This window comes from Belonocnema kinseyi, chromosome 7 (assembly GCF_010883055.1).
Source record: "Belonocnema kinseyi isolate 2016_QV_RU_SX_M_011 chromosome 7, B_treatae_v1, whole genome shotgun sequence".
NCBI classification, from domain to species: domain Eukaryota; kingdom Metazoa; phylum Arthropoda; class Insecta; order Hymenoptera; family Cynipidae; genus Belonocnema; species Belonocnema kinseyi.
Genome location: NC_046663.1, coordinates 31,435,206 through 31,457,946, shown reverse-complemented (window position 1 = coordinate 31,457,946; position 22,741 = coordinate 31,435,206). Strand labels below are relative to the sequence as shown.

Sequence of the window (22,741 nt, the reverse complement as noted above, 5' to 3'; positions counted from 1 at the left end):
TTTTAATTAAATTCATATGAACATAATAACATTTTGCTTGCCAAAATAACCAGATATTATCAAATTAAATTCATTAATATTAAAAATATTGCTTAAAAGCTCCACGTTTGACTTTTAATTGATTATTTATCATTATTCTAAGTTTTGATTTTGAATTAATCTTAATTAAAATTAGTACATAAATTGAAAAAAGTATTCAAACAATTTCAATTATTTTTTGGGTAAAAATTTTATTATTTGGTTGACAATTTCATCGACTGAAAATTTGTTTTGATTAATATTTCAACTATTTTGTTGAAAATTCGTCTTTTTGGTTCGAAAATTGATCTTTTTAATGATAAATTTCATATTTTTTAGCAAAAATGCAACTGTCAGGTTGAAATATTTTTTCTTTTTTTAATGAAAAATGTTGTTTGGTTGGAAAATCATCTCTTTTGGTAGAAATTTTATCTCTTTTGGTTACAAGTAGAACTGTTTGGGTTAAAATTCGTTTACTTTTTAAATTAATTTTTTTTCATTTAATTGTTGTTAATTTATAATTAAAATATTTTTTGGTTAAAAAATCAGCGATTATATTTTTTTTATTAGAATTCACCTTTTTGGTAGAAAATAGTTGTTTTTTTTAATTCAACAATTTGTTAGAAAATTGAAGTATAGTTTAACCAAAAAGGTGAATTCTGATAAAAAAAAAATAGTTATTTTCCAACCAAAAAATATTTTAATTACAAATTGAAAGCAGTCGAATTAATTTAGGAAAAATCGAATTTTTAATAAAATTTGTAAAGCCTTAACCTAAACAGATTAATTTTCAATCACTGTTGCATTTTTGCCTGCGAAATATGAAATTCGCATGATTAAAGAGATAAATTTTAGAACCAAAAATACGAATTTTCAATCAAATAGTTTAAATATTAATTTAAAAAAATTTTTCAGTCAAGAAAGAAAACAAATTTCAACCAAACTGTTGAATTTTGAATTTAAAAAATTCATTTTGCTGAAAACTTGAGTTTTTTGTTTCAAATTTACTTTTGTAACTGCAAATTGAACTATTCTAGTTTTGATTTTGTATATCCTTTTTTTATAATCTTTGTAATCTTCCTATCTTTTTAGTTGAGAATTTATATATTTTATCAGAACTGTACCTCTTTTGTTTGGAAATTGTTTGCTTTAACTGAACATTTAATTCTTCTATTTTTGGCTAAAAAATCTATTTTGTTGTAAATTCTTTTTTTTTTTTAATTTTTTTTATAGAAAATTCATCTTTTGGGTTGAAAATTACACTAGTTGGTCAAAATTTCATCATTGTTATTAAAAATTAATTTCTTTAGCTGAAAATTCGTTTCTTTTTAGTTGAAAATTAAGATTTTAACTAAAGCTGTAATTATTCCATTTTTCGCTTGAAAATTTATATTTTTAGTATAAAATTAACCAAATATTAATATTAAATGTTAATGCATATTTAATAATTTTTATTGAAAAATTAAATTCATGAGTTACTATTAAATTACTTACCCGAGCAGTTGGCAAAATTGGAGGTTTCAATAAACTGCTGTGAGCAACTTTTATAGAATAAATATTCAATTAAACGGCAAGTGTGGATCTTATAAAGAATTTTTTTATGTCACTAAAACAATAGTGCGAAATATAATTAAAAACACGCTAAAGAAGTTATGAATTTTATTCTTAAACATATTAAATTTGAAAATACAAAAAATGGCAAATTTGACAACAGTTCACTCACAGATTTTGAGTATTTTTGTATTAGTTTTTACTAAACCTATAACTTGTCAGAACAAAAATAAATAGTGGTAGCAAATTCAAAAGAACTTCAAAAATACTAGAAAATTTTTACTTTTATGACTTATGTTTGAATATAAAAAATACTCAACGATATTTATTATTGTCTCAGTATTGGACATACTTTATAGGTTGTCTCTGTACTGGTCGGTTTACCTTAATTGATACTCATAAGGCACTTTGAATCCTAAAGCTAAGATTTTATTTGTAATGGATGTACAGTTTTTCAATAATGACTCAGTTTATGTAAAAGTTAATGTTAGACGTAAATTGTGAATACGTGAATAATGCGAAAGCAAAATGTCGCAAAAATATATATATTATGTCTTTACTAGTTGAAGAGAGATTCTTTTCTTTTCATTCAATTCTAACTTGTGATGCTGGCTCAGGTTGGCCGCTGAACCGGGATTATAATAATTTTTTGAGACCGAGAAAAACCAGGAAATGACGGTGAATTTATTTCTTGATCGGGAATTTTACAAATTTTCAGAAGAAAAATCTGTCCAAGTTGGATTTCAACAGTTTTTTAAATAATTAGATGAATTGATATCTTTTTCAATTATGATATCATTCAGTTTATAATGCATAATTCGAAAATCTATTACCTGAAAAATGATCTATTTTAGATTTTTATTTTTAAAGTTATATTTTTAATTTAATGAATTTTAACATGCAGTCTTAAATGCTTAAACAATTAAAAATGAAAAACGTTTATAGTTGACAATTTTTGATAAAAAAGAGTTTTATTTTATCAACTGTAAATATGAATAAATAATTTTTTTAATGGATCTGTACTTTAAGTATTAAAAATTGAACAATAATTAATTTGATGAAACGATTCTAAATCCGTTGACAGTTGAAATTCCAGATTCGTAATTAAAGGCTTTTATTAAATTAAAAATATTGTTTTAGTCTAAATTATTCAATTTTTAACCTGTTTAATTAAAGAAATTTTGATTAAGCAAAAGGATAATTATTTAATATTTAGCAATATTTGACTTGTGATTTAAGAAGACTAAATTCAATCTGAATATTTAAAAGTAAACAATTTGAAACTTAATTGTTTGCTATAGAAAGCTTTGAATTGTTAAAATTTCGAAAAAATGGTTGAATTTTGATGTATAAATAATAATTAAACACGTATTATTTGTACAAAAATTTGAGTAATTTAAAGAAATATTCACAAGTTTTGAAAAGATTTAAAATTAATATAAAACTTAAAATGATATCAAGTAATTTAAACGAAGTTTGTGAAAAAAAATTTCAGAACTTCTAAACTTATTTTAAACTGGATAAAATTTTTCCTACAATTTTTAGAAAATCTTTTAACAACATTTTTAATCCTTAAATTCTTCCCGGTCGTTTTTAATAATATTGGAATTCTCTTGATATCTTTTTGAATATTCTGTTAAAATAATTTTTCAAAATGAAGAATAATTTCCAATTTTTCTAGGAATTTTAAGAAAATTTTTGTATTCATTTGGAGCCTTTCGCAATTCTGAAAAAGCCTCTAAATTTTTTGTAAACTGCAAAAATCTACATTTTTTTTACAAATTAGGTTGTATTTGCACCGAAATTTCGTTACGAATGACCACATTTTTTCGGTAAACACACTTCGTGAAAATTATTTGAAATCATTTCAAATTCTAAATTAATTTGTAATCTTTTTGAAACTTCTAAATATCTTTTAAAATTACTCAAATTGTTTCTAAAAATAATAAGTGTTCAATTGTTATTTAGAAATCCAAATTTTAAGAACATTTTTTTCAATTCGCAGGATTTTCTAAAATTTGTAGGACAAATTCAATTAATTTCTAAAGTTATTGAAAGGTTTGAAAAAATTTAAAACTATTTCTAGATTTCTCAAGATTTTGAAATGCAATTTTAAAGTTTTTCAAGGATGCTTGAACTATTTAAAATGAAAATAATTAAAATTCTAATTTAAGAACTTTTAATTTGGACAGATTTTAATTTTAAAATATTGAATGGCCTAAAATAACTGAATAATATAATTTTGACAATTTGTAAAGTTAATTGATTGATTCTTCAATTTAGAGTATTGAAAATGTTAACCTAGATAAATTTTTGGAACTTAATCTAAATTTTTGAACTCTATAATTTATGAATATTAAAAATTCTTAATTTTGCAGTTTAAATTCATTAAACTTGAAATCATTCAGTTGAAAAGTGCTTATTTAATTTTTTTTTTATTACTTTTACTCTTTAGATTTATATTTCGATTTTTTAAATTTTATTGACCGGGAAAAATATTTGCGAACCGGGAAATGACCGGGAATTTTGTTCTTTGATTAAAACAGTCACCCTGTGGCTGAATTAGCTTTCACCTTATCAGTAAGAATAAATACTTAAGTGCTAGGTTTTCTATTCGAATTATAGTAATTATTTGTAGTCGGGAATAATTGGTGGACATGTACAAAATAGATTTTTGTCGCCGTAGATGTCGTCTATTCTTCCTACACTGGGCCAGATTTTCGTGCTGCCTTTCACGAAGGGCTGAAATGAGAGATGTGGTATTGAATATTTTTTTATTTCATTAGAGACTTCACAGTTTTTATTCTCTTCTCTTTTAATCCTTAAGTGCTAGAGCGGGTCCCAGGGACCCGAACCCTTTTCCCCAAAAAGTTTCCTCATTTTTTGCAAAATATTTATTATTCGCAATTAATTTTCATATGCATTTTTACAATATTAATTTTTGCGAGTCTGTGGACCACAATTTTAAAAAATAAGAAATGGAGCTGAGTATATTTAAACAGGAGATATTTCGGTTTGAAGTTTTCTCGGGTCTGTTGGACCCGTTCTTAAATTTAACAAAACAAAAATGGCTTTTCTTAAACAAATTATTAATAAAATTTTATAGTTGTTTTTTTTTAAATAAAGTAAAAGAGTAAGTCATTGAGTTTGAAGAGTAAAAATTTAATGTTTTAATTACTGCTTACTCTTTCTTGCGTAGTTCTGAACGAACTATAGAATAGTTCAATTTTTTGTTAAAAAAATTCATTTTTAAAAGAAAAAAAGCGAATTTTTTAAATATAATAGTTCAATTTTCATCTACGAGATAAGTTTTCAAATAAAGTGATGAATCTTTAACCAAAAATATTACTTTTTAACAAAGTAGTATACCTTTCAACCAAAAAAAAAGAATTTCCAGTGAAAAAATAAATAGATATTCCAACAAAAAAATACTAGTCTGAAATGAAATACTCCATTTTTAAATTTAAAACTTTATTTTCAAAAAAAAATTTTTTAATGTTCTACTAGAAAAAAGGAATTTTCAACAAAATTGTTAAATTTTCAACAAAAAATGGAATAGTAAAATTTTCAGATTAAAAAATTGTACTTCCATGTATATATACAAATTTCAACAATGTAAATTTTCAATTAAACAAAAAAAAAATTTCAAACGTAAATGAAATAGTTAAATTTTCTGTTAAAACATTAATTTTCAAACAACAAAAAAAGCGATTTTTTCGATAGAATATTCGAATTTTCAGCCATGAGATGAATTTTCAGCTAAAGTACAATAAATATTCAAAGAAAAATATTACTTTTTAACAAAGTAGTTAAATTTTCACCGATAAAAATGAATTTGCAACTAAAAAAAAATTTAAACAAAAATGAAAATATTCAATTTTAAACTAAAATGATAATTTTTTGAATAAGAAGATTTAGTTTTGCCTAGAAAGGCTAATTTTCAACCAAATACATCAATTGTTAACTAAATATTTAAATTTATAACTAAAAAAGGTAAACATTTTACTAAAAAAACGAATTTTCAACAAAATTGTTAAATCTTCAACTAAAAAAATGTATTTTTAAATAAAAATGGAATAGTTAAGTTTTTTGTTAAAAACATTAATTTCCAAACAACAAAAAAGAGAATTTTTTAATAGAATAGTTGAATTTTCAGCCGTAAGATGAATTTTCAACTAAAGTGATGAATCTTCAACCAAAAATATTACTTTTTAACAAATTAGTGTGCCTTTGAACCAAAAAATATGAATTTTCAGCGAAAAAATGAATAGATATTCCAACAAAAAAATACAAATCTTAATCGAAATACTCAATTTTTTAATTCAAAACTTTATTTTCAACAAAAAAACAACAAATTTTCGGTAAAATAATTAAATTTTCATCATCAAAAAAAAGAAAGAAAGATGAATTTGCAACTAAAAAAAAAATGTTAAACCAAAATCCAAATTGTTCAAATTTCAACCAAAATGATGAGTTTTCAAAGAAGAAGTTTAAGTTTGTACTAGAATGGCAAGTTTTTAATAAAATACATAAATTTTCAACTAAATATGTAAAATTCTAAATAAAAAAGATAAATGTTTGACTAAAAAAAAAGCAGAATTTCAACAAAATTGTTAAATTTTCAACCAAAAATGGAATATTGAAATTTTTAGATACAAAATTTTCTTCCAAGTATATATACAAATTGCAACAAAAGAAGTAAACTTTCAATTAAAAAAAAATTTTCAGACATAACAGAAATAGTTACTTTTTCTATAAAAAAAATTAATTTTCAAACAACAAAAAAAAAACGAGTTTTTCAATAGAATAGTCGAATTTTAGCCATAAGATGAATTTTCAATTAAAGTTAATGATTTTCAACAAAATATATCAATTTTTAACTAAATATTTAAATTTCTAACTAAAAAAAATGTATTTTTAAATAAAAATAGAAGTTAAATTTTTGGTTAAAAACATTAATTTTCAAACAATTGGAAAAAGCGATTTTTTCAATAGAATAGTTGAATTTTCAGCCATAAAGAATAATTTTCAACTAAAGTAATGAATATTCAAACCAAAATATTACTTTTTAACAAAGTTGTATAACTTTGAACCGAAGAAGATTAATTTTCATCGAAAAATTGAATAGATATTCCAACCAAAAAATACAAATCTTAAATGAAATACTTAATTTTCAAGTTCAGAAATTAATTTTCAACCAAAAAACCAAATAAATTTTCAATAAAATAGTTAATTTTTCATAGAAAAAAATGAATTTGCAACTAAAAAAAAATTTGAACCAAAAATGAAATCGTTCAATATTCAACCAAAATGATAAGTTTTTAAACAATAAGATTAAGTTTCTACTATAAAGGCTCATTTTCAACCAAATACATAAATTTTTAACCAAATATTTAAATTTTCAACTAAAAAAGTCGATGTTTTACTAAAAAAAACGAATTTTTAACAAAAATTGTTAAAATTTTCAACTAAAAAATGTATTTTTAAACAAAAATGGAATAGTTAAATTTTCTGTTAAAAACATTAATTTTTAAACAACAAAAAACATAATTTTTCAATAGCATAATTAAATTTTCAGTCATAGAGAATAATTTTAAACTAAAGTAATCAATCTGCAACCAAAAAAATATTACTGTTTAACACATTAGTATAACTTTGTACCAAAAAAGATGATTTTTTACCGAAAAAGTGAATAATTGACATTCTAACCGAGAAAGATTTTAATATTGAATAATAAACAGTTGAATTTAAACAAAAAAGACAAATCTTAAGCGAAATACTAAATTTTGAAGTTCAAGAATTATTTTTCAACCAAAACAACAAACAGATTTTCAATCAAATAGTTAAATTTTCATCGTAAAAAATGAATTTACAGCTGAAAAGATATGAAATTGTAACTGAAAATGAAATGGTTAAATTTTTATTTTATAACACAGAAAGTAGAATTTTGAAGTGAAAACACCAATTTTCAAGAAAATAAAACGAATTTTTAACTAAAAGAAATAAAAATTTAATTAAATGCATGAATTTTCATGCAAAAGTTTAATTTTTAAATTAAAAGAAACGAATTTTGGACCAAAAATGGACAAGTTAAATTTACAGTGAATCAATTTTTAACGAAAAGAAACTGGTTTTCATCAAATTAGTTTATTTTAAACCAAAAAGATTAATCTTTAGCGAACAGTCTACAATCTTTTAAAAATGTTAATAAAAGTTGATATTTCAATAAAAAAATATTTTAACCTAAAAACCGTTGAATTCAATTAAAAAGGACAAATTTTTAACTAATCATGTATTTTCTCAAATGAAGATCAGCTTTTAATTAAAAATAAAACCCAACAAAAGTAAAAGATAAATTTTTAATGAAAGAGAAGAAACTTCAATCGAGAAAATTTTAATCAAAAACAGTTTAATTCTACAAAAAAGACGATTTTTCGCCAAAATAGATGATTTTTTAATTTTTAAATATGGTCGTTTTATAGTTTTCGCTTTAAAAAAATAAAAAAACTTTTAAAAACGTGAACTATGAAACGTTCTTTCAGTGAACAGCAAAATTATTCAAGAATGAAATATAAAGTTTTGTTAATAATTTCTATTAAAAAAGCTATTTGGTTCTACTATTTAGTTCAAAATTTAAATAATTGATAGAAAATGCAACTATTTTGTTCAATAAAGGTGTTTTTTTAATCAAATTTTCAAGTATTTGGTTAAAAGTTGAACCACTTTGTTAAAAATTCATTTTATTAATTAAAGATTGAATTATTTTGTTAAAAATTCGTTTTTGGTAGAAAAGTTACCTTTTTGATTGAAAAGAAACTTGATTTTCTTAGTTAAAGATTCATCTCTTTTGTGCAAAATTTAATTATTTATTTTAAAAATTAGTTTTTTTTTTGTTTGTTTAAATTTAATTTTTTGAACTGCAGATTTAACTTCCATTTTTGGTTGAAAATTAATTTTTCTTGAAAATTCATCTGTTTTGTAGAATATTAATTTTTCTATCTCAAAAATTCAATACTTTTTTGAAACTGTTTGGTTGCTAATAAACTTTTTAGTTTAAAAATCATTCTTTTAGAGAATTCGCCGTGTCTGCTCGTAAATTAAACAATTTGACTGACAATTTGATCTTTTTTTTTTTTGTAAAAAATTTAACTTTTTGGTCGAAAATTAATCTGTTTTTATTATTTTTTAACTGAAAATTTATCTATTCCATCTTTGCTTAAAAATTAACTTTTCTTTTCGAAAATTCGTATTTTTGTGTTGAAAATTCATCTCTTTTGTAGAAAATTGATCTAAAAAAATGAACTGTTTTGTAAAAAAACGCCTTTTAAAGTTCAAAATACTATTAATTTTTCAGAAAATTCAACTTCTTTTTTGCTAATTAACTTTTCAGTTGAAAATTATTATTTTTAGATATTTCAATTCGGTTAGTATTTTTTGGTTAAGAATTCAACTGTTATTAGCGAATTTTCTTATTTAGCTTGAAATTTTTTTTCTCTTTTGACGGAAAAATCTTTCTTAGTTGGAAATTCGTTTTTTGGTTTGAAAATTCTCCTCTGCTGGCAGAAATACAATTTTTGCATTTTAAAAAATGCAACTGTTTGTCTGTTTTGATTGAGGATTTAACTTTTTTTTTGAAAATTCATATTTTTTAGTAGAAAATTCATCTTTTGGTTAAAGATGTATTCATTCATTTTGAACATTCTTTTTTTTTTTTTTTGAAAATAAAGTTTTTTTTTTAATTAACTTTTTTTTCATTTCATATTTTTGTGTTGGAAATTCAATTTTTTTGTTTAAAATTCATCTATGATTGAAAATTAATCTGTTTTTAGTTGAAGATTCAACTATTTTGTCGATAATTCCTCGTTTTTGGTTGAAATATTAGCTATTAATTTTTTTACAATCCATCTTTTTGGTTGAAAATGTAACTTTGCGTTAAAAAATTTTTTTTTCTTGAAAATTATGTTTTTTTAAATGAGATTGAACTGTTCCATTTTTGGTTAAAAATTTTCATTTTCTATTTGCAAATTCAACTATTTAGTAAAAAATTCCACTATTTTTTCAAAATTTAATTTGTTTCTTAAAAATTCCATGATTTCATGAATGTCATTGATTAAAAATTTATCATTAGTAGAAAATTAAACTGAAACTAAAATTGAACTTTTCCATTTTTGGTTAAAAATGTTTCTTTTTTATTTGAAAATTCAACTATTTAGTTCAAAATTCCATTATTTTGTTCAAAAATTAATTCTTTTCTTAAAAATTCCACGATTTTATGAATGACATTAATTAAAAATTTATCATTAGTAGAAAATCAATATTTTTTGTTAATAAGTAACTATTTTGTTAAAAATTTAACTACTTCGTTTCAAAAAAACTTTTTTTAAGTTGGAAACTGAACTTTTTTGTTGAAAGTTTTAACTATTCGGCTTAAAAATAAATTATTTCCTGAAATATTCGAGCTTTAAGCTTGAAAACTCTACTCTTTTGTTTACAATTCCTCTCTTTTGATAGAAAATTAAACGATTTTACATTAATTTTATTTAAAAGAAATTATTCCCCAATTATTTCCCTATTTTCGTGAAAAATCATCCTTTTTCCCCTGTTTTGAGAGAATTTTATCTGTAAAGTATATGATTATCATTCAAAATGTTTAAATATACGATTAAAACCTGAATTTCATACTTACAGCAGGATAAGCGGCAACTTCTCGAGAATAAGGTCGATTCCATTGTGAACTAATAACTTCCTCCTGAGTGTGAGGAGCCATTTTCAGTGGATTAATACTGGGATCAGACTTGCCGCTTTCGATATTATCAATTTCTTTTCTTATAGCTGAAAAAAACAGTTTATTATTCCCATTTCAGAGTCGAAAATTTACCGAGAAATTACTTCTGATCGCAGAAAAATTCAAGTTTTCATGATTTTAAACAATTTTTCGCAGTGTTTTCAGGTGAACTCATTTTACTCTTAATTAAATCATAATTTTTATTATTTTCCAGTATAAGAAAAAAAAACTCGGAACAGGGAATTTTAGAAAATCATTATCGTTTTTATTTCAGGAAAGAGAGTTTCCGTAAAGAAATATATTTACATTTTAAAGATTGAATTTTTCACATGGAACGGGAATTTTCTTAAAGATTTAGAATTTAGATTTAGAACTTCGAATTTAAAATAATCTCTGTTCCAAGTCAGAATTTTTCAAAATTTGAAAGTTCCCTCTTCCAAATTTTAGAAAAAGAATTGACTTCAAGTAATTTTTAGAGTAGAAGTAGTATTTCGAAGAAGAAATATTCTTGAATTATAATAGGTAATTTCGTTACATTATTCGTTGCGAATTCATCTTTCTTTAGTTAGAAATTCAACTACTTGCTTGAAATTTAAGCTCTTTTGTTAAAAATTAATTTGTTTGGTTGAAGATTTATCTTCTTTTTTTAACTATGGTTGCAAATTGATATTTTTTATTTAGAAATTAAACTAGTTGTTTGAAAATTTCTGTACTTTGGGAAAATTCGCCTTTTTCTGTAGAAAATTAATCTTTATGGTTGAATTTTTTTTTTGTATAAAATTAAATTATTGCAATTAAAGATTCATCATTTTAGTTGAAAATTCATCAGTTTAGTTGAAAATTAATTCCTTCGACTAAAAATTTTGATTCCCGTTTTTAGTTGTAAATTTATTTTTCCTACTTCAGAATTCAATCATTTTAATAAACATTGCTCTTTCTTAATAGAAAATTCTTTCAAAAATTAAAGTTTTTCAGTTTTATATATATTATTTAAGTTAAAAATTCATCTTTTAGTTTGGAAATAAAATTACTTAGTTGAAAGTTAAACTCTTTTCTTGAAAATTAATTTAATTGAATGAATTGAATTAATTGAAAATTCATCTCTGGTTGAAAATGTAACTACTTTGTTGAAAATCAATTTTTTAAACAAAAAATTTAACTTCCATAGAAAATTTAAACTATTTTACTGAAAATCCGTTTTTTTGTTATTGTTTGTTTGAGAATTAGATTTTTAACAGAAAATGTAACCATTCAATCATTGGTTAAAATTTCTTCTTTATTTATAAATCAAATTATTAATTTTGAAAATGTATCTATTCTGTGAAAAATTCGCATTTTTGCAGAAAATTAATTTTTATGGTTGAAAATTCTTCTTTTTTTTTTATAAAATTCAATTATTCCAATTGACGATTCATCATTTTAGTTGAAAATTCATCAGTTTGATTGAAATTTCTTCAACTAAAAATGTTGAATCCCTATTTTTAGTTGAAAATTTATTTTTTCTACTTCAGAATTCAATAATTTGAATAAAAATTTGGTTAAAAATTAAAGTATTCCACCTAATTATCTATCACTTAAGTTGAAAATTCATCTTTTAGTTTGGAAATAAAATTACTTGGTTGAAAGTTAAACTCTTTTAAAAATTATTTTTTTGGTCGATGATTCATCATTTTAATTGAAAATTCATCTTTGGTTGAAAATGTTACTACTTTGTTGAAAATTAATTTTTTTAACTAAAAATTGATCTATTCCAGTAGAAAATTTAAATTATTTTATTAAAAAATCCGTTTCTTGTTTGTTTTTCATTTTGTTTTGAGAATTAGATTTTGAACAAAATTTTAAACATTCTATTATTGATTAAAATTGTATTTATTTATAAATTAAACCAGTAGTTTGAAAATGTATGTACTTTGTGAAAAATTCATCTATTTTTTTGTAGAAATTAATCTTCTTGGGTTCTTCTCCCGTTAAAGATTTACAATTTTAGTTAAAAATTCATAACTTTGTTTGAAAAAGTAAATTTTTTTTTTAAAAGTTAGTTTTTTTGTGGAAAGTAATTTTTTAAACTGAAAATGTAACTTATTTAAATTTTAAATTCCATAGTTTTAGTTTTGTTGAAAATTGAACTATTTTCTTGAAAATCCGTTATTTATTGCTGAAAATTAATTTTTTTCAACTGAAAGTTTAATTACTCTATTTTTTGTTGAAAATCTATATTTTTTAGTGAAAAATTTTGATATACACTTATTTATTAATTATTCTCAAAGCGAACCAAAAATAATGCGATCTTTAAAAGCAAGTTTAAGGAATTAAAAATTTTTTCTCATTTTTTATGGCAACTTTAATTGTTTATTTTATTAATATCAAGTGAAAATTCATTTTACTAATAATTTGCGTTAAAAGATATTTAATTGCATATTTTCGATAACATTTTTACTCTATATACATATCACTAAAATTTTTTATTTTTCTTTTATTGCTTTTCTTTTAGTATTTTAATTCCTTTATAGAGAACAACTAAATTGTTAATAATTTTTAAAGTAAACAAAAAAGATTGCAATCTTTAAAAAAAAAATTAATGATAATTTGCGTTAAAAAAATTCGTTAAATTGTATATTTTTACTCACTATCTCCTTGAAATTTTTCTTATAGTGCAACCATTTTTTGTCAATTATTTTTAAAGTAAATAAATCAAACATTTTTTCAAACTTTTTCACCACAATTTTAATAAATTATTTGATTAATATCATTTGAAAATTTATATTACCAATAATTTGCGTTAAAAAAAAGTTTAATTGCATATTTACTCATTATCTCTCGTTTAAATTTTAATTTTTTATAGTGCTCAACTTAATTGTTACTCATTTGCAAAGTGAGCAAAAAAGATTGCAATCTTTAAAAACAATTGAAACGAATTAAGTTTTTTTGCAATTATTTTTAAAAAATGTAAATGAATTATTTATTTAGTATTTTTAGAAATCCATGTTACCAATAATTTGCGTTAACAAAATTCGTTTAATTGCATATTTTATTAAAATAATAAATTTTATTATTTTTTTGAAGCTATACAATTTTAAATTTAATTATAATTTACAAAATTAATGTTTTATACACTCATTGTCTCGTATTTTTTCTTATAGTGCAACAATTTTTTTTGAAATTATTTTTAAAGTGAACCAAACATATTGCCATCATACAAAAGAATTGTAATTAATTTTAAAAAATTTCAAATTTTTTTACCACGAATTTAATAAATTATTTGATCATTATCAATTGAAAATTCATGTTACCAATAATTTGCATTAAAAAAACAGTGTAATTTCATATTTACTATCTCTCGTTTAAATTTAAATTAAAAATTTTTTTATAGTGCACAACTTAATTGTTAATCATTTGCAAAGTGAATAAAAAAAGATTGCAATTTTTAAAAACAATGGTAACGAATTAAAGTTTTTTGCCATTTTTTAAAACAACTTTAGTGAATTATTTGATTATTATTATTGAAAATTGAGGCTACCAATAATTTACGTTAAAAAAATTGGTTTAATTGCATATTTTTACTCATCTCGTTGAACTATTTCTTAAAGAGCAACAATTTTTGGTCAATTATTTTTAGAGTGAACAAAACATATTGCGATATTAGAAAATAATTGTAATCAATAAAAAAAATTTCCAATTTTTTTCACTACAAATTTAATAAGGTAATTGATCCTTAAAAACAATTGTAACTTATTAAGTTTTTTTGCCATTTTTTTTTAAACTTTAGTGATTTATTTCATTATTATTAAGGAAAATTTATTTTGCGAATAATTTTTTTTAACAAAATTGTTTAAACTGTTTTCAAATTTTGTTATAACAACTACAGTATATTATTTTATCAATATTAATTGAAAAAGTTAGAAAATAATTCAGTATAAACTTGCACTTTGTCAACGAATGTCGTGTAATCAACATCGCATCCAAAAACCACACAATTATATCCCATTACTCCTGTTCATCATAAAAAAATCTTGAAAAATTTTCAGCCTAAAAGCATCAAAACTTAATCATTAAGCAAAAAAAAATCGAAAAATTTCGTTTTTATAATTAAAAAATCACAAAATTTCACGTTCATGGCATATGTTAATTTAATTTGATCAGAAAAATCGAAAAACTTGACCGAGAAAAACAGTAAATGACCTGAAAACCTTGAATTTTAATTATTCTTTTTTGTTTTTTTTACATCAGCAATTTTATCGAAATTCGAAGAGTAATTTAAATCTTTTAGCCTATTATGAAAGAAACATCTCGTCTATAAAAAATCTTTCTGCTGAAAAATTTTTATTCGTCAAAATATACTTTATCTTTTGTTCATTACAGAATAAATAAAGATATTTCAAGGCACTTTTTGTGGAGGTGTTCAACTTGGAAATTATAAAAATTATTAGTTTAAAATTTCGATGTTAATTGAGCGTGCAAACGATTACAAAAGGTTACAAAATATCTCTAAAGATTAAAAAATATTTTGAAATATTTAAAATATTTTTAAGATTTCATAAAGATTTCACGGTTGTTAACGATTGAAAAAGGGCGCCCACGCCAGATTTCAATCATGATTTCACAGCGATTTCACAAACATTTTAAAACTTTAAAGATTTAAAGGATTTCAAAGATTTTAAACGATTTCAAGAGGTTTTAAAACATTTTAGAAGATTTCAAAATATTTCAAATAATTCAATTACTTCAACGAATACAAAAAATTTTCCAAACAAAGATTTAAGAAAGATATTATAGACATTTCAAAATATTTCACAAAGATTTCAAGAATTTCAAATATTAAAAAAAGGCGTGTACGCTAGCTTAAAATGTTTTCACAAAAATTCTCCAAAGATTTCGAACATTTCACAAAGATTTTAAAACTTACAAAAGAGTTTAAAGATTTTAAAAAGGGTATGTTAAACCACATTTCTAAGATTTCAAACATTGCACAAAGATTTTAAAACTTTCAAAAGATTTTAAAGATTTTAAATAACTTCAAAATTTTTTGGGAGATGTGAAAAGATTTCACAAAAATTTCAAAGATTTCATAAAACATTCATAAAGATTTCAAAAGAATACGAGAATTTCAGAGATTTTAAACGATTTAAAAATGTTTGACAAGATTTCAAACGATTACAAACGATTACAAAAGATTTATCAAATATTTTAAAGAATACTTAAGGATTTCAAAAGATTTCAAGAATTTAAAAGATTCCAACAAGTGTGCAGTACACCAGATTTCAAGGATTTAAAAGATTTTTAATGATTTCAAATGAACAGAAAAGATTTCACGAAGAAAGATTGAAGAAAAATTTCCAAAATATTTCAAGGATTTTATAAAAATTAAAAAATATTTCACAAAGATTTCAAGAATTTCAAATATTAAAAAAAGGCGTGTACGCTAGCTTAAAAAGTTTTCACAAAAATTCTCCAAAGATTTCGAACATTTCACAAAGATTTTAATACTTACAAAAGAGTTTGAAGATTTTAAAAAGGGTATATTAAACGACATTTCTAAGATTTCAAACATTGCACAAAGATTTTAAAACTTTCAAAAGATTTTAAAGATTTCAAAAGATTTTAAATAACTTCAAAATTTTTTGGGAGATGTGAAAAGATTTCACAAAAGTTTCAAAGGTTTCATAAAACATTCATAAAGATTTCAAAAGAATACGAGAATTTCAAAAATTTTAAACGATTTAAAAATGTTTGGCAACATTTTAAACGATCACAAAAGATTTATCAAATATTTTAAAGAATTCTTAAGGATTCCAAAAGATTTCAAGAATTTAAAAGATTCCAACAAGGGTGCAGTACACCAGATTTCAAAGATTTCAAACCATTTAAAAGATTTTTAATGATTTCAAAAGGTTTCAACAAATTTTAGAAGATTTGAAAAGATTTTAATAATTTCAAATTAACAGAAAAGATTTCACGAACAAAGATTGAAGAAAAATTTCAAAAATATTTCAAAGATTTTATAAAGATTAAAAAAAATTTCACAAAGTTTTCGTAGATTTCAAATCTTTTAAGGATATTTTAAACGATATCAAAACTTTTTATAAGATTTGAAAAGATTTCAAATATTCCAGTGATTTTAAACGATTACAACAAATTTAATAAAGATTTCACAAATATTTCAAATATTTCAAATATTCCAGTGATTTTAAACGAATACAAAAGACTTGGAGAAGATTTTACCATTTCTTTAAAAAATTCACAAAGATTTCAAAGGATTTCAAGAATTTCAAAGATTTTAAGCGATTTCAAAATGTTTCAACACATTTGAGAAGATTTCAAAAGACTTCAAAAGACTTCAATGATTTTAAACAAACACAAAAGATTTCACAAACAAAGATTAAAGAAAGTGTTGACAAAGATTTTAAAGATTTCAAGAATTTTAAAGATTTTACAAAAGCTTTGAAAAATGCCAAAAGATTTCTCAAAGATTTCAAGCTTTCACTAAGGTTTGTAATACTTCACGAATGTTTCAAAAGATTTCACAAAGATTTCAATGATTTCAAAGACATTGCAATGACTTGAAAATATTCCTAAAGATTTCAAAAACACGACTTATATTCGCAGAAAATGAAGAATTTGTTTATTTACGATTCGGCTTTCTTTAGAAATTTTTGGCCAATAAAAAATGAAATGGCTCATTTTTTACATGTATGACAAAAGTTTATTTCATTATTTGATGTGAAACAGGAGACCTGGAAAATTTGTATTTCTTGACCTGGAAAAGACCTTGAATTTTGTTCCTAAAAATCGCTAGACACCCTGTAATTCGAAAAAATTCCCGAAAAATAATTTAAACTCACAAATGAGAGCGTCGCAAAATCTGTCCAATTCTCCCTTATCTTCCGATTCAGTGGGCTCAATCATCAAAGTCCCAGCAACTGGCCAACTCATCGTCGGAGCATGGAATCCGTAATCCATCAGTCTCTTGGCAATATCAACAGCTTCGATATTTGCAGTCTTTTTCAAATCTCTAATGTCCAAAATGAATTCGTGAGCCACCAAGCCACTTCTTCCTTTATAGAGGGTTTTGTAATGATGCTCAAGTCTTTTGCTCATGTAATTCGCATTCAAAATTGCCACCTGAGTCGCCCTTCGAAGACCCTTGGGTCCCATCATTTTTATATACGCCCAGGAAATCGGCAAAATTGCTGAAGACCCATAGGGGGCAGCTGATACTGCACCCAAACCTTGCGTAATTTTTGTTTTTCCTGTCTGCGTTTCTATCACTGGGTGGCCTGGCAGGAATGGCGCAAGATGTTTTTTCCTGGAGGAAAAATAATAAAAAATGCAATCGACATTGTGCAAGAATCTTCTCGTAATTCGAAGCAAATAGATTTAGAAATACCAGGAAAACCTACGCACGCGATTATTGTTGTTTTTTTGTTTTGTTTTTTTGACTCACGCAATTTTTAGAGTAAATATTAAAATTAATATTAATATCTTGTATTTAAAATGATATAAAAGAAAAGCATTTTTAGATAAAACAGACGAATCTTCTTCAAATTAATTATTTTCAACCAAATAATTGAATTTTTAATAAAAAAAGATTCCATTTCTACCAAAATAGTTGAATTTTCTACGTAAAAAGACGAATCTTTATCAAAAAAATATTAATTTTTAACCAAAAATGACGAATTTTAAATAAAATAGATGAAATTTCAAACAAGACGATTGATTATCTACCGAAAAAAGACTCGATTTACACATAATTCGTACATTTTTAACCAGATAATTAAATGTTCTACCAAAAAAGATAACTTTTAAATAATAAATAATAAAATAGATGAAATTTCAAATAAGACGATTGATTATATACCGAAAAAGACTCGATTTATTGAAAATAGTACATTTTCATACAGATAGTTAACATTTTCTACAAAAGAAAGATCATTTTTGAATCAGAAATTTAATAATTACATTTTTATTTATAAAATTCATTTTCAGCATAAATAAAAACGAATTTTCAACCAAACCGTTCCATTTTTAACAAAAAAAGAAAATTTCTACCAAAATAGTTGAATTTTCAACCTAAAAAGACGAATTTTAAAACAAAAAAGATTAATTTTCTACGAAAAATGACGAATTTTCAATAAAATAGATGGAATTTCTACTAAAACAATTGATTCTGTACCGAAAAATACTCATTTTCATGAAAAGTAGTGCATTTTCAAACAGATAGTTGCATTTTTCTGCAAAACAAGATGACTTTTGAATCAGAAATTTAATAATTACAGTTTCAGTTATAGAATTCATTTTCAACATAAATTAAAACGAATTTTCAAAACCAAACAGTTCCATTTTTAACAAAAAAAGAAAATTTCTACCAAAAAAGATAAGTTTTCAATCAGAAATTTAATAATTACATTTTCAATTCAAAAAATTCATTTTCAACCTGAATGAAAACGATTTTTCAAAAAAATAGTTCAATTTTTAGCTAAAGAGATCATTTTTAACTTAAACATGAATCTTTAACCCAAAAAATGCATTTTTAACGAAACAGTTCAACCAAGTAGTTGAATTTTCAAACAAAACAGACGAATTTTCAACAAAATCAATGAATTCTTAAAAGATAAAGTTTTCATACAAACAGTTGCATTTTTATCAAAAAAAAAATTAAATTTCGACCAAAGTAGTAGAGTTTCCAACCCAAAAAGACGAGTTTTCAACCAAAAAACATTAGTTTTCTACGAAAAATGACGAATTTTTGATAAAATAGATGAAATTTCTACCAAGACAATTGATTTTGTACCGAAAAATATTCGTTTTCAAGAAAATTAGTATATTTTCAAACAGATAGTTAAATTTTTCTATAGAACAAAATGACTTTTGAATCGGAAATTTAATAATTACATTTTCAGTTTGAAGCATTTATTTTCAACCTAAATAAAAACGAATTTTCAAGAAAATAATGCAATTAAACCAAAAAATGCACTTTTAACGAAACAGTTCAACAAAATCAATGAATTCTTAACAGATTATTAGTTTTCAACCAAACAGTTGCATTTTTATCCAAAAAAGATCAAATTTCTACCAAATTAGTAGAATTATCAACTAAAAAAAGATGAATTTTCAGCCAAAGACTACGAATTTTTCATAAAATAAGTGAATTTTCAACCAGAACCATTATATTTCTTCCAAAAAATACTATTTTTCAACAAAATGAGTAAATTTGTAACCTACAACTTAAATTATCTACCAAGATAAGATCAATTTTCAATCAGAATTTTAATAAATACAATTTTAGTTTTAAAAAATTCATTTTCAACCTAAATAAAAACCAACTTAGAACAAAATAGTTCAATTTTGAACTACAGAAATAATTTTTAACTTAAATATAAATTTTCAGCCAAACAGTTGCATTTTTAACTAACAGAAATGAAAATGTCTACCAAAATAGTTGAATTCTTAACCCAAAAAGACGAATTTTCGACCAAAAAGATTAATTTTCACCAAAAAATGACGATTTTTCAATCAAATGGATGAAATTTCAACCAAGACGATTGATTTTACCGAAAAAGACTCAAAAAAATATCGTAAATTTTCAAGCAGATAGTTACATTTTCTACAAAAAAGTTAACTTTTAAATCAAAAATTTAATAATTACTTTTTAAGTTTAAAAAAATGCATTCTTAACCTAAATAAAAAGGAATTTTCAAAAAAATTATTTAATTTTGAACTACAGAGATAATTTTTTAACTTAAATATGAATCTTTAACAAAAAAAATGCATTTTTAATTAAAAAGTTGAACCAAGTAGTTAAATTTTCAACTAAAACAGACGAATTTTCAACAAAATCAATGAGTTCTCAACAGATTATTAGTTTCCAACCAAACAGTTGCATTTTTAACTACAAAAGAATATTTCTACCAAAATAGTTGAATTTTCAACTTAAAAAGAAGAATTTTCGACAAAAAAGTATTAATTTTCTACCAAATATGAAGAATTTTAATTCGTACATTTTTAACCAGATATTTAAATGTCCTAACAAAGAAGATAACTTTTAAATAATAAATTTAATAATTACATTTTCAATTAAAAAAATTTATTTTTAACCTAAATAAAAAATAATTTTCAACAAAATAGTTCAATTTTGAACTACAGAGATAATTTTTAACTTAAATATGAATCTTTAATCAAAAAATGCATTTTTAACGAAACAGTTCAACCAAGTAGTTCAATTTTCAACTAAAACAGGCGATTTTTCAACAAAATCAATGAATTCTCAACAGATTATTAGTTTTCACCCAAACAGTTGAAGTTTTCACTAAAAAGGAAAATTTCTACTAAAATAGTTGAATTTTCAACCTAAAAAAGACGAATTTTTAACCAAAAAAATTAATTTTCCACGAAAAATGAGTAATTTTCAATAAATTAGATGAAATTTCTACCAAGATAATTTTGTACCGAAAAATTCTAGTTTTAGAAAATTAGTAAATTTTTTTAACAGATCGTTAAATTTGTCTATAAAAAAAGATAACTTTAAAATCATAAATTTAATAATTACATTTTCAGCTTAAAAACATTCAGTTTAAACCTACATAAAAAAAGAATTTTCAACAAAATAGTTCAATTTTTAACTAAAGAGATAATTTCTCACTTAAATATGAATCTTTAACAAAAAAAATGTACTTTTAACGAAACAGTTCAACCAAATAGTTAAATTTTCAACTAAAACAGATGAATTTTCAACAAAATCAATGAATTCTCAACAGATTTTTTTTTAAACCAAACATTTGCATTTTTAACTAAAAAAGAAAATTTCTTCCAAAGTAAGCAACTGTTTGATTAAATATTCATCCTTTTGATAAAAAATTTAACTAATTTGTTTAAAGTTCGTTTTTTGGGGCTGAAAGTAAATTTTTAAAAATAACATTTGGGCTATATCATTTTTTATTAAAATTTCACCTTTGTGCTTGAAAATTCATTAATTTGTTTGAATTTTTGTCTCTTGGCCAGATAATATTTTTGAGTATATTTAGTTTATATTCACAGATTTTAACTAAAAAGTTGAATTTTCAACTAAAAAACAAGAATTTTTAAACAAAAAGATTAATGTGCTACCAAAAAAGACGAATTTTTAATAAAATTTATTATTTTTTAACCAAAAAGTAGAAGTTTTAGCTAAAAATATGCATTTAAAAAACAAATTAATATACTACCAAAAAAAGAAAATTTTGATTAAAGATGAAGAACTATCAACGAAAAAATGAACTCACTATAAAAACAAGCGAATTTTCAATAAATTTCAAGAATATATTTTTTAAACAAAAAAAATAATTTACTAGCAAAAAAGAAGAATATTCATGAAAATTGAAGAATTCTGAAGGAAAAAGTTAAATTTTTCATTAAAAAAAAAAAAAAAATTTAAACGAAAAAATTAACTTACTACAAAAAAGACGAATTTTTAACAAATTTGAAGAATTCTGAACCAAAAGTTCAATTTTCAACTGAAAAAGAAAAATTTTTGAAGAAAAAGATTGATTTATATAATGATTTACTACCAAAAAGTCGAATTTTAAACTAAAAACATAAAGTTTTAACCAAAAATATAAAGTTTTAACCAAAAAGATGAATTTTTAAACAAAAAGCTTAATTTTCTATCTAAAAAAAAAAAAACAAATTCTCAACAAAATTCAAGAATTTTCACCTAAAAGTTGAATGGTCAACTGAAAAGATGAATTTTTAAACGAAAAATATTATTTTAGTACCAAAAAAGAAAAATTTTCATTAAAATTCAAGAATTCTCAACCCAAAAGTTGAATTTTCATCTAAAAAATAGAAATTTTTTAACAAAATATTTAGTCACTATAAAAAAGACGAATCTTTAACAAAATTCAAGAATTCTGAACCAAAGAGTTTAATTTTTAACTAAAAAAGAAGAATTGTTAAAGAAAAATTGATTTATTTAATGATTTACTACACAAAAAAACAAATTTAAAGTCAAATTAAGAGTTCTTACCAAAAAGTTAAGGTTCTAACCAAAAAGATGAATTTTTAAGCAAAAAGATTAATTTTCTACCGAAAAAAAAACGAATTTCTAACAAAATTTAAGAATTCTCAACGCAAAAGCTGAATTCGCTTTTAAGAAATAGAAATTTTTAAACGAAAATATTAAGTCACTATCGAAAAAGACGAATTTTTAACAAAATTCAAGAGTTCTCAATCAAAAAGCCGAATTTTCAACGAAAAACAAAAGGTTTTACCCGAAAAAATGAATGTATAAACAAAAAGATTAATTTTATATATAAAAATGAATTTTCATTAAAATTTAAGAATTCTCAACCAAAAATTTAAATTTTCAACTAAAAACAAAAAGTTTTACACAAAAAGATTAATTTTAAATAAAAA

General features: G+C 22.5%; 1 protein-coding gene across 1 annotated transcript in view; it reads right to left on the bottom strand.

Moving 5' to 3' along the window:
* Positions 1 to 4,007: 4,007 nt before the first annotated feature.
* LOC117177272 (glycine dehydrogenase (decarboxylating), mitochondrial) overlaps positions 4,008 to 22,741 on the bottom strand; it is a 54,883-nt gene continuing 36,149 nt past the window's right edge. Inside the window, exons 8-10 of the mRNA XM_033367864.1 lie at positions 17,194 to 17,657; positions 10,256 to 10,401; positions 4,008 to 4,311 (exon numbers count right to left, since the gene is read on the bottom strand). Of these exons, the coding sequence (XP_033223755.1) occupies positions 4,198 to 4,311; positions 10,256 to 10,401; positions 17,194 to 17,657 (724 nt within the window). The 3' untranslated portion in view covers positions 4,008 to 4,197. The remainder of the gene's footprint in view (positions 4,312 to 10,255; positions 10,402 to 17,193; positions 17,658 to 22,741) is intronic.